At 44.9% G+C, this 12,799-nt stretch overlaps 2 protein-coding genes across 2 annotated transcripts; both read right to left on the bottom strand.

The window, feature by feature from the left end:
- Positions 1 to 1,590: 1,590 nt before the first annotated feature.
- Positions 1,591 to 2,671, bottom strand: LOC100835803 (proline-rich protein 2). Its single transcript, XM_010241431.3, has 2 exons — positions 2,422 to 2,671; positions 1,591 to 2,324 (listed from the first exon to the last, which is right to left on the bottom strand). Exons 1-2 carry the CDS (start codon positions 2,654 to 2,656, stop codon positions 1,861 to 1,863), a joined length of 699 nt encoding a protein of 232 aa, XP_010239733.2. The 5' UTR covers positions 2,657 to 2,671; the 3' UTR covers positions 1,591 to 1,860.
- A 7,211-nt stretch (positions 2,672 to 9,882) lies between these two features.
- LOC106865504 (uncharacterized mitochondrial protein AtMg00810-like) lies at positions 9,883 to 10,599 on the bottom strand. The gene has a single exon (XM_014895644.1). The coding sequence runs from the start codon at positions 10,597 to 10,599 to the stop codon at positions 9,883 to 9,885; it is 717 nt and encodes a 238-aa protein (XP_014751130.1).
- Between the last annotated feature and the right edge of the window lie 2,200 nt (positions 10,600 to 12,799).

Raw genomic sequence — 12,799 nt, 5'->3', positions numbered from 1 at the left:
AGCATTCTCGGCTGTATATGGACGTGGAGGCAGGGCGAGCTTCCAGCTAGATAGAGCGCAATGCGCAGCCACGCAGGTAAGGGTGAAAAGGAAAGGTATTACTAGTTGGGAGTGAAACAAAAGGGGAAATATCAAGAGAGACGGGAGGGGAGAACCGAACAAGAATGTCGCGAGTGCGTGTTACCCGACTTTCGGCGTGATGAATGTGCATACAGTACGCGTGCAACAGAGTTGTCATGCACGCCCACCCAGCAAGAATCTACCAGTCCTTTGGAAGGTGGAGAAGCGGTGGAGTGGTCAGCAGCTCTACTACTTCGTGGATAAGATGAGAAAGCATCTACTGATGTACTGACACGTTGCTACCTTCAGTTAACACAAGATCGAAGAATTGTATATGTTTGGGCTGTATCAAATGTACAATTTTCTCGGTTAATTAATTCTTGCTGCCTTGCTCTTTTGCATCCTGATGTGTGTAGCATAAAAAGACAGAGCTATATATGGAAGATGAACTGCGTACCTTTTAAAGTGAAGATTTTTTTCTCTAAGAAGTGTCGATTTCTCAGTCGACGTCGTAGCCATCCAATTAACATTTTCTCATCATTTTATACTTTTAGGAATCTTGCACGAATCTCAATGATTGGATAGATGGTCATTAGTGTCGACTTAGAAATAGTTATTTCTCTCTTTTTTGCGGGCGAGAAATAGATATTTCTCGGTCGTCTTAGAAATAGCAAAACCGTTTTCTTTAATGCCCGCTCAAAGAGTTAACTTTACCAAAGATAATTTTCCTAGTATAACTGTATCGAAGCGCCCGCATAATCATTCGCATTCATGATCACTCCCAGTGTGACTGCAAGAGGGAAGAGACGCGTAAAGGGAAAAGAAGAAAAAGGGACACGGGACAAGGTCACCGTCCTAGCTAGGTTTCAGTTCATTAGAGACTTCAGAGAGGCGGTTGATAAAGCCGAAGCGGAAGAAGAGATAGAAGTTAAAGTTCATGCTTGGTTTGGTGCCACACTTCCCTGTCAAAATTTTGTCAGCCAATAAAAATTTGGTCTTCATTTGGTTGGTTGCCAAAATGTTGGTTTCCTATGAAATGTTGCCCACCTACCTCAAATTCCCTTCATGATTTTTGCCAAAATTTTGGCTAACTTGGGGCCAAGAAATCTCTAACCAGTTTTTTGGCTAGTCAATTGTTGGCAATAATTCATAGGTTATGGGTTGGCATGAATCAAACATACCGAAAGACTAGTGAAATGTAAAAAAAAATATAATATACTCCTCGATTCATAAATTCTTGTGGTGGTTTTAGTTCAAAATTTGAATTAGAGATAAAATTATACACTAGATTTAAACCGAGTAACTTGGCATGTACTCTTTCTATATCTCGTGTAGACGGCAGAGAATTAAGGTTCAACCTCAGCTTTCTACACTATGCTCATGCAAAAGACGTCTGGATCGATACAAGAAAGATTCAATCGCCACAAAACTTACTGAAAGTAAACCTGATTCCAGACAACTATCCTAGTAACAGCGAAACCACGCTGTCCTAGCTTATCACATATCAATCCTGTCGAGCATTTCTGTGGATGAGGCTCAATGGCAATATAATAAATACCATAGATGATAATAACTCCTTGTACAGAAAACCACACAGACATTACAAACCTTAATAAAGAAACACCCGGCACACTTGCCTGACACAGTCATACCTCCTCACACAATTGTTATTCTGAACTCTCTTCGGATACCAAAACAAGGCTGACGTTGACGACCCATGCACCCAACTGACAGTCTGATAGCAACGTCGATCACTCACTCACTCACTCACTGATGAGTGATCACAACTTGGTAACTCATCTAGTGCTGTGCGGGAGGGTGGTAGATGGGCGTCGGGTGGCCTCCGCCGCCGTAGGTCGGGGTGGTGGGGGGCACGGGGTGGTAGTCCGGGTGGGGCTCCGGCTTAGGCTCCGGCTTCGGCGGCACGGGCTTCTTGTGGAAATGGTCCAGGAAGTGCTTCTTGATGGGCCCGCACAGCGTGGCCGACGCGCACTCCGGTGCCGCGTCGCTGGCCGTGGTAGTCTTGGCGGTGGCGGCGCCGGTGACGATGCCGAAAGTGCCCTTGGACACAGGCACGACCTTGGAAGGCTCCTGGCCGGGACACGGCGCGTTGGAGGCGGCGCTGTGGAGCTGCGCCACGCAGTCCGCGGCGGCGTTGTCTGATGCCAGGGGCACGCTGAACGCGCCGGTGCCGTCGAGCCCGCCCACCGCCTTGCTCTCGTACTCGCCCTTGCTGTTCTTGCACTTGATCGCCACCTGAAGACCTGACATACATATAGGAGTCATGTAATTAATGTAAGCACAGGATCGATGAAAAACAGTGAGCAACGAGATATCTATGCCAGTATGTGGCTTAGTTACCCTTGAAAGCTTCCTCGGCCTTCATGTTCTTCCTAGTGCAGTCGGCGCACTTGGCCAAGCCGACCACGACGGACGCCGCCTCGGCATTGGCCACGGCGATCGCCAGCAGGACGGCGAGGGCAAGTGCTCGCGGAGCAGCCCCCATGCCTGAACCGTTGATGGATCGCTTCTGCTTTGCTTGTGTGTGAAGTGGAGTACTGGCTAAGTTGCTGGATGAGTGGAAGAGGCAAGGCATGGCTGGTTTATATAGGCGTGGGAGCAGAGCGATAACAGCTCGGTTGATCTGGCGGTGAAGGGCCGGTGTGCAGTGATGCGAGACAACGAAGGGTCGGCTAATTCGTGTTTGGCGCGCCGAATTTCTGGATCGAGAATTGATGGCGTGCATGCATGCATGATCGATTTGAGCAGTAGGTGGCCACGTCGTTTACTCGATCGCGGTTGGTTGGTGCGCGCCTTAGCTTTGGCGGTCGCGTATGCACGTAGGTTCCACAACGGCCGTTCCGGGCGGCACATGCAGCGTAAGTACTGCCGTTCTGTTGGTGGTGATGTGTGTGTGTGTGTGGAAGTGTTAGATAAGTGTGTTGTAGAGTATCAGAGTTGCTTTTTTTTTTAGAGAAAAATGATACTCGCTCCTGTCCATAAAATTGCATTCCTACAAAATCAGCGACACTTATTTTGAATCAGAGGGAGCATATATTATATTTTGGATCATAGGGAGCATATATATTAAAACAGAACAATCAGCGTTTTCAAAAATGCCCTTTTGTGGCCCTAAAAACAAGAATCACCTTTTGCGCAGGCAGGGATGGATTCTACTCCCTGCGTCAAACTTAATTCTAGAGGAAATTGCATGACGCGTCCTTAAACTTGATAGGTATATTCAGTTTCATCCATTAACTTGCAAACTTGAAAAATGAGATCTTAAAAACTTGGCACGCCGATTCATTTTAGTCCAATCGACGAATTCGGGCTAAATTCAGCCATGTTGGCGGCTAATGTGGACATGGTTGGTTCGGGCGGGTTCTTTCGCGAATTTTTGGGCGATGAAATCTTCCATTTTAACCCTTTGGAAGAGCTAGATCTCGAACCCATGGTCTAGCCCTCGCTTGGAGGAGGTGATAACTGCGATATTTTCACAAAATACCCTTCCTCATCCTCTGGCTATCCTCCCTGTGGCCACGATATGCTCTCATCCTCTAGGGCCAAGACATGATAAAGTCGCCTCTCTCGCTGGTGAACCCACTTCGGCCCTACATCGGCGACGTTCTCGTGATCGGTGGCGGCCAAGGGAACAGGGGAGGCGACGGGGGCGGTGGTGTTGACTGCTATACGACGAAGCAGCTGACGGCGCTTCTGAACCATCGGTTCAAGACTTTGAAGGATTTGGCTTTGTGGATCGGGTACGAGACCTAACTCCATCGCCTGAAAATTTGCAAAAAGGACCCCTTATGCCGGCCATGTCTACGTTAGTTGCCAGCATAGCCGAATTAATCATGAATTCGTTGATTTGGACTAAAATGAACCAATTTGCTAAGTTTAAGGTCTCGTTTTCAAAGTTTGCAAGTTAATGGATGAAACTGAACATGCCTGCCAAGTTTGAGGATCTGGCATGCAATTTCCTCCTTAATTGGATCTTAAATTTTGATTAAATTTATAGACATGTATGACCTTAAATTAGTTTTATTAAATTCGTCCTTATGTATTTTTATAGTATACTTAAAATTGTTCAAACTTTAATAAATTTGACTTAGATAAAGATTAAACTTCTTCTGTTTTAGAATGGAGGTAGTACTAACCAACCAGATAGCTCATAGTATACTGTTACGACTAAACGGGGCCAGTGTATGTTGTCAGTGTGCGCAACTTCAGTACAGCTTCTCACAGCATCAACAAACTTTAGCATCGAGAACGAATTCTCCGGGATACAGGGTGTCCTGCTGCGTGATTTTTCTTTGAAAGGAACACGTACACAACCATTGCATTACCTCACTCTGCTGGCTGAATCACCATCAACAAGTTCAGTTACACCAGAAGGAACTTGGCCAAACCACACTTCATGCTTACCAATTCCAGAGTGTTTTGCACCATGTACAACCAAGTGATGTGCTACAATGTTACAATCCCGTGGGGAAACTGATACATCAAACGCATCAAAAGATATTTCAGTTCAGTAAACAAAGCACCGAGTTTTGACAGATCGAAATCCTCGCTAGTGATATTTTGCTTTAAGGTTCACTGTATCCTTCTCCAGAATTATGCGATTGCAGCCCATTTCCGATGCGTGCTTGATCTTCAGCATGAAGGGCATCACCCAGGCCCTGCAAGTGCCATGCTCCGTATTGGTCGATGAAGCGGGCGCTACTCCAGGAAATTGTTTGGTACGGAGTATTCACTATTCACCACGATTTCCAAATGCGAACTCCGTAGACATGTTGACAATACCTTTTTGAATTTCATGCGTGAATATCTCATAGGCCTATCGCTCGATATATCTTGACGGCAATACCAATTTCGGTTTCTGTTCCGGTTAATTTGGATTCGTTTTCTAGTTTCAGCTTTTTATGTCCACCCCTACTCAACGGCTCCATCCCTCCGGGATGCGCTCACGATAGATAACAAAGCCAGGCCAGGGGGCGAACGGTTGAGGCATCTAGTGGGAATTGCCCAGGGGAACACTGATGCGGCCAGACAAATGGGCCGACATATGCCTAAAGCCCATCTGCAATCCCGGCCTTATTTACTCAGTCATTAATCCCAAATCGGACCAAACGGTTTTTGTCGGGTACTCGGGTTGAGGACTTAATTGACCGGGATTAATTTTTCTGAAAAAAAAATTGACCGGGATTAATTAGGTTAGGGTTCGAGAACCCGGGATTAGAAAGTTAGATTTTGATTCTCATAAGTTCTACAAGTTCAAGATTTAAAATGAACTTTTTTCTTGTGTAAAAGAGTAAAGTCATACCAACATCAGAAAACGTATGTTAGTCATGTATATAAACCGGGTTTCTCGCTTGCTAATGGTTTTAGTTCTGTTTAAGTTGCCTTCATCTTTTTGCCCCGCAAAGTCCAGACGTAGTCTAAATTCATTTCACGAAAATCTTCTTATTAAGTTTATTTCTTGAAGAACCTTGATAGAACTCTACCGCACAGCGAAGCGCGCTATTCCATGATACTTTTATTTTTGAGCAGTTGGGTCATGCATTTGTTTTTTTGAGGGAAATGTCGTACAGTTTCTAGTATTTTTTTAAACAACGATCTGTCTTTATTGATTCATGAGGCAAAGCTAGAAGCTTCATTGTAGTCCCTCGAAGTAAACTTCTCTTGATCCACCCTTCGCATCTTGATGTTTCTCCACGTATTCGTTGACAAAATTACGGAATACCATGATTGCACATGATGAACTAACCTCAAAGAACGCACCATGGTCAGGGTCATACCCCTTACAAGACAAGCTGTAAAACTGCTTCTCCGTCGTTGAATCAATAAGGAAAAAGACAAAAAACATGAAAAAGTGTGTTATGAGAACCACTGACTCCATGACATAGGTTGCAATGCCTACACCCGGACGAGGAAGAAGTCAAGACAACAATCTTCTAGACGATGACGTCTCCATCGCCAAGATGCCACAGAAAAGAGCACACAAACCTAACAAAAGAAGATAGCAAACTAGATGCCAGACGTTGATCCGTGGTGGAACTGCCGGAGATTGAAGTTTTCTCGAAGACGGCAGCGACGGCTAGGGTTTCCTTCGTACATTTTTTTTAGAACAACTATCTGGTTTTATTTATTAAACGAACTGAGTACAACTAATTGGCAAAATTAAAATGACAACAAAGACTTCGAATGAACCGAAAGTTACATAAAAAATCTTTGAAACAAACATATCTAGCTGCGCCATTCGTATCTTGATATATCTCCAAATTGCTGGTGACGAAACTGTAGGAAGACCAAATCTGCATGAGCCGCATGAGCTGGACTAACCTTATAGGTTTTACTAAGCCGCATGAGCCGTCCACCCGAGTGGGTGAGAACTTGAGATAGTTGAACGCGCGATGGCCGGGAACACACTCTTGGCAAGACAAGTTGTCGAACCATTGAATCATCGCCGAACCGATGAGGAAAATGACAAAAATCACAAAATTACGAGCCGGGAGATCTACAAACTCCATGGAGTAAACCATGATAGCCACGCGAGAACAAGGATGGAGTCGGCAGACCATTAATCTGTACGTCGTCGCTTCCACCGTCGAAACGCCTCGGCTAAAAACACACAAAACCTTATAAAGTAGATACCAAGACGATGGCCGGACGTTGATTGTGTTTCAACTCACCTCCTTATACTAGGTTCTCTTGAGCGGATACGCGTATACTAGTCATCGTGCATTTTTTTTTAGAGGACTAGTCTTCGTACATTTTCTAGTAGTGCTTTGCAGTGGATCTTCGCTGCCGATCCACACGAAGGCAGGCCCGTTAAGTATATATGGGCCGTTGGCATCTCCTCCAAGGCAGGCCCGTTAAGTATATATGGGCCGTTGGCATCTCCTCCAGCCCAAGTTAAGCCACGCCTCTAATATTCGCTTTTCTTATTGATAATGTTGCTGCTTTATCTGAGAAAATTACTGGTGCTTTTGTAAGCATAATTATTTCTATTATTTTTAGTGTCGGCCAAAAGCAAGAAGTGTTCCTTGTAACCTTGTCTGACCCAGTAGCATGTTCGAGCACCCATTGTAAATTGAAAGTCGGCTGAATTAGAAGTGGTGATCTTGTCTGATTCAAAGGCTAAAATGCTCAAGACAGGGAAACAACATTGTCGTTGGCATCAGCCATGGAAAATACATTGTCAGGCTACATCAGGAAAAAGGAACTGTTCTGTTCTATTTTACATCACTCTTTACAGTTAATTATTCAGAAAAAAAGGAGAGGATAACAAAACACAATCTTGTGTTCATATACACACAGCATTGTGTTCACATGTTAATTCAGTAATATGTGGCTGTCAACTACTATGATAATAAAGGTTACCATTTCTCAATGTGCTGGCCATGTACAATAATAGGGTTCTCTGGTGAAGATTGATGTTTTCTTACGGACATGAGTGGATTTTTGTTGTTCGATAATGTGTTCCTTTATATGTGTGCGATTGGAGAGCTTAAGATGCCTTGCCTGTAGTACTATATATACCTAACACTTATTGGGACTTCTTAGAACTTGAATAAATACTCATCCATTCCCATGATTAAACGTCTTGGTATGATTCCAGGATGATTCTGTACAACTAAAAGAAGTGAAGAATGAAGTATGTAAACAGACATGCATTGCTAGCATGAAAGAATGCGTGGACTAACCAAATCTCGTCAATTTCCGGCACTGACATGCTCTCTGCACATCATCAAGAAAGGAAGACGATGAAAGATAAAATTGAAACATAGTTACCAGAGGCCTCAAGATTGTCAATACAGAAATAAAGAAGTCTGCAAAGAAATTGTGTGGGTAACAGTGGAAATAACATCCTCCCAATTTGTGAAGAACTCAACTTCAGGAAAGATTAGCTTTAACGGAGAGAGGAAGAGGATACTGATAGTGATATTTATGTATCATAGACTGAACATTTAAACTAGAGTATAGGCTCCTCTTTCCGTTGATAGGCAATGGCCGGCTGATACACCTCCTGCCCTTTTAATAAAACGGTGAAACCAACCACACAATCGCATCACAGACCAATCAAAACATAAGAAATAGATGAATCCATTTGTTTTAAGCCAAAAACAGGGAGAGTAGAGCTCACTTTGTAGAGTGGCTCCTCCTCCTGATACTCCTGATTACATGGGCTCTTTCGGGCACCGGACAAAAACCGGCAAACCTTTGCTCAAATCCACATCACCCGCAGGCTGCAGCTCGATTGGGAAACCAATTAGGTGCAGTGATGGTCGCGCTGGAGCCTCGCTTGACACAACTCAAAATGACAGCTTGGAGATCAGTGCGGCTGCGAAGGTGGAAACCAACGAACAGGGCCGCGACGGCGGCAGCTCGCGGAGAATGGCGAAGTTGGTCAGAAATATGGTGGCGATGGATGGGGCAGCGAGGGAAACATGAATCAGTGAATACGAGGGAAGATTGCTGGTGAAGAAGAGATGGTCTTGGAAGAGAAAGCGAGCGGACGACATGAACTCCATTGTCAGTACGTTTCAAGTTTACAACTTAAGTGAAGATTTTTGTCTAAATAAAACGAAGAGGTTTCAAAAAATTTAAGTTCGAATTTTGGCTCTGGTGAATTAATCCTAAATCCGCAATTGGTCATATGTGCTTTGTATGTATGGAACTTTTACGCATAAAATATGCAACTTTATGGAAATTTTGACAAAATCAAACAATTTATACTTATAACAACACCTAAACACGCCAATTATCTTTAAATTAGTAAACTCAGCAGACAGACAGAATTTACAACATACAAGGGCATTTCAGACATTCCACTCCATCGAGTTCAAGCCACAGTTCCGTAGTCATTCTAAACAAAAACAAGTAAGTTCTACCTCTAGCCTTCCAGCTCCAGCAGAAAATTAGCTTCTTCCAGATGGCTTGTTTTCAGCTACAACCTAAACAAAGGAAACCTTAAAGAGATGGTAGGAAAATGGGTAGTGGGGGTCTGCCTCTTAGATATACTCTCTCCGAACGGGCTCAAACAAAGAGGTAACCTGATCTGAAGCATGACGTTGTCACGATACAACCGGCCAATGACACTGGAGGCACATCTGATATCCTCAGGAGTGTTAGATCAGACGTAGTTCCTGCAACTTAGCGTGAGCCTTTACACGCAATCAAGCAAGGAAAAACTAGGGTTTCGGTGGAGAGGATTTCTGCCGCAATAACCTACAGTGTTTTCTGTCTGCTTCTTTGATTTATATAGGCTTGCGCCTGACCCGCATCCAATACAACCTGTATCCACGTCCAACACGGCGCTACCCCAGATCACAGGCGATCTGAGTTTAAAACGGACTCAAAGAAAAGACCTAATGCAATACGGTTTGATTCCAGTATGCGACCTGGACTCAGGAGACCTTATACTACGGTGTCCTGATTACAATCGAAGACTCTAAAAACGAATTAAACAAATCCTATGATGCACCGGCTGCTTAGATCAACAATCACCCCCTAAGCTGCGTGTGCTTCACTTCTTGCAATCATGCCGATCTTTGTTCTCATCTCGAGAAATTTCATCCATCTGGTCTTCGGTTCTCACATATTCAACTTCTATCTTCCACCTGCTCTCTTATATAATGAAACCGTGTTTCAATATGTTTACTTCTATCATGATGCACCGGATTCTTACACAAAGAGATTGTGGATTTGTTGTCAATCTTCAAGATTATCTTCCTTGGTTCACGATTGAGGAGATCACTGAGGAGACGCTCCAACCATACCCCTTGACAAGCTGCGGACGCTGCTGCTATGTATTCGACTTCACAAGATGAAAGTGCAACTACCTTTTGCTTCTGCGAAAATGTTTCCATCAAAGAAAAATGCCACCCCAGTTGTGCTTTTACGATCATCGACATCTCCTGCCATATCACTGTCGCTAAACCCTTCCATCCAATCAGCTTCTTTCTTTCTTCTTGCATAGTAGCAGCCTTGATCAATTGATCCCTGCACGTACCTCAGTATGTGCTTCACCGCATTCATGTGTTCTGTAGTTGGGGATTCCATGAAGCGACTCACAATGCCAATGGCATAGGCCAAATCTGGCCTAGTATTCACCAAATATCTCAAGCTACCAACAAGGCTCCTGTACATGGTTTGATCAACCAATGGTGAATCACTTTGCTTACTTAATTTCAGCTTGGCTTCCATCGGTGCTTGTGTGGAGTTGCAATCTTCCATGCCTGACACTTCAAGAATTTTTCTAGCATAAGCTTCTTGTCCAATGAATATTCCTCCTGGTACTTGTAACATTTCAATACCAAGATAATAGCTGAGCAGCCCCAAGTCACTCATACTAAATAAATCCTTCATCTGTTTCTTAAACTTTGCAATCTCCACCTCGCTTGCCCCTGTGATCACCAGATCATCCACATATACACCCACAAGTAGCCGAGTTTTCCCTTCTCCTCTTTTATACACAGCATGTTCTAGCTGACTTCTCTCAAAACCTATTGACAACAATGTTTTGTCGCATTCCATGCCCGTGGGGCTTGACGAAGTCCATATAGTGCTTTGTGCAACCTGTACACCTTCTGCTCGCTGCCATCTTCAACAAATCCAGGAGGTTGGCTCACATAAACTTCTTCTTGCAATCCACCATTCAAAAATGCAGATTTCACATCCATGTGATGCAACTTCCAACCCTCATGTGCAGCTAGAGCAATCAACAATCGCACGGTTTCCATCCTCGCAACTGGAGCAAATACTTCATCAAAATCAATGCCTTGCTTCTGGACATAACCTTTAGCAACCAAACGTGCTTTATACTTTACCAGGTTTCCTTCTAAGTCTTTTTTTACTTTAAAGACCCACTTAAGCCCAATAGTTCAATGCCCAGCAGGAAGTGTCACCAAACTCCATGTCTTGTTCTCTCGAATTGAGTTCATCTCTTCAGACATGGCCTGCTGCCAGCACGCCTCCGATTCTGTATCTTCAAATGTCGCTGGTTCCTCAGCCCCGAGGAGACAGCGACGGCCTTTTAGTGGCCTGCGTCTAGCCGGTTTTGCAGTTACCGGTTTGGTCCTCTTGTAAATATCCTTCAGAGGTCGAAGACGTTCAGGAGTTGATCGTCGAACACGTACTGGAGGCGCTGAGGCCTCCACTTCATCGTCGGAGTCACTGGACATGCCATCATCTGCTCCTGACATGGCACGCTCCTCAGCTTCTCTCCTTGCCGCTGCAGCTTTTTCTGCCGCGGCAGATTTACTTCCTGCCGCGGTAGACGCCTTGCTTCCTGCCGCGGCAGACGAACCTGCTGCCGCGGCAGAGGGACTGATTGTCCCTGAATCCTCCCGTCCGGGTGCTGTGCTTTGCACCGACGGTGTGGGAGGCGCCTCTTGATCGTTGTTGTGGTCATGATTATGACCAGCATCATGACCTGCATCAACAACACGATCATAGATAATATGAAATACTTCATCATACCTTTCTTGGTTTGGATCATCGATCGCATCCCAGTTCCACTTCTTGTTTTATTCAAGTATCACATCGCGAGAGACGACCACCTTCTTTGTCATAGGATTATATACTCGATATGCCTTCGAGCCGGTCTCGTACCCGATCATCACCATCGGTGTACTTCTGTCATCAAGCTTCGCGACGTGTCCAGTCACGGTCTTCACATGCGCAATACTGCCGAACGTGTGAAGATGTCCCACTTCAGGTTTTCTTCTGCACCAAGCTTCATAAGGGGTCATGCCGTTCACACTCTTGGTCGGCGATATGTTCAACAAGTACACGGGCGTTGATACGGCCTCGCCCCAGAAACGTCCCGGTAAGTCCGCCAATAGTTTGATTTCTTCTTTCTACCACGCCGTTTTGTTGGAGCGAATAAGGCGCTGTGAGATACCTCTTAATTCCGTGTGCTTCGCAGTAAGCACTGAACTCATTTGAAGTGAATTCACCCCCCCCCCCCAATCCGTTCGGAAGGCTTTTACTTTTGCTTCTGCTTCAACTTCTGCTGCTTTCTTGATTCTTTTAAACGCTTCCAGGGCTTGGTCCTTGCTCTTCAGTAAGGCCAACCACATGTATCTGCTAAAATCATCAACAACCAGCAGAAAGTATCTATTGCCTGTTGCCGTAGGTGGAGAGATGGGACCACAAAGATCGCCATGTATCATCTCAAGCACCTTAATAGCACGGTAGCTGGACTCTTGTGGGAACGGTGCACGCCTCTGCTTTCCCACAAGACACCCATCGCATATCTGCTCCACATGTTCAATATATGGGAGCCCTCGGACCATATCCTTCTGACCGAGTTGACGAAGAGCATGAAAATTCAAGTGCCCGTATCGTGCATGCCTCTTCCATGCTTCTTCTTCTATCTTTGCGATGAGACACACCGGATCACAGTGCTCCAAATTCAGTACATAGAGCCAGTTCTTGGCCCGCCTAACACGAACCAGCAACTGTCTTTGACGGTCATAGACAAGCATGTCTCCATCTTCAAGTACTATCTTGTATCCCCTCTCTGCGAGTTGACCAAGACTAATTATGTTGCTTGTCAATCGGGGAATATAGTAAACATCTGTCGATGCCTTGTGTTCTCCCGTCTTCGTCTCAAACAGCACCGTGCCCTGTCCACAGATTGGCACCGTGGTTCCATCACCAAACTTCATCATTCCACCAACGCCGGTGTTCAACTCTGAAAATTGAGCTCGAGAGCCAGTCATGTGATTGC

This window comes from Brachypodium distachyon, chromosome 5 (assembly GCF_000005505.3).
Source record: "Brachypodium distachyon strain Bd21 chromosome 5, Brachypodium_distachyon_v3.0, whole genome shotgun sequence".
Taxonomy (NCBI): domain Eukaryota; kingdom Viridiplantae; phylum Streptophyta; class Magnoliopsida; order Poales; family Poaceae; genus Brachypodium; species Brachypodium distachyon.
The sequence above is the reverse complement of the archived record's forward strand: the minus strand, read 5'-3'. Positions and strand labels throughout refer to the sequence as shown.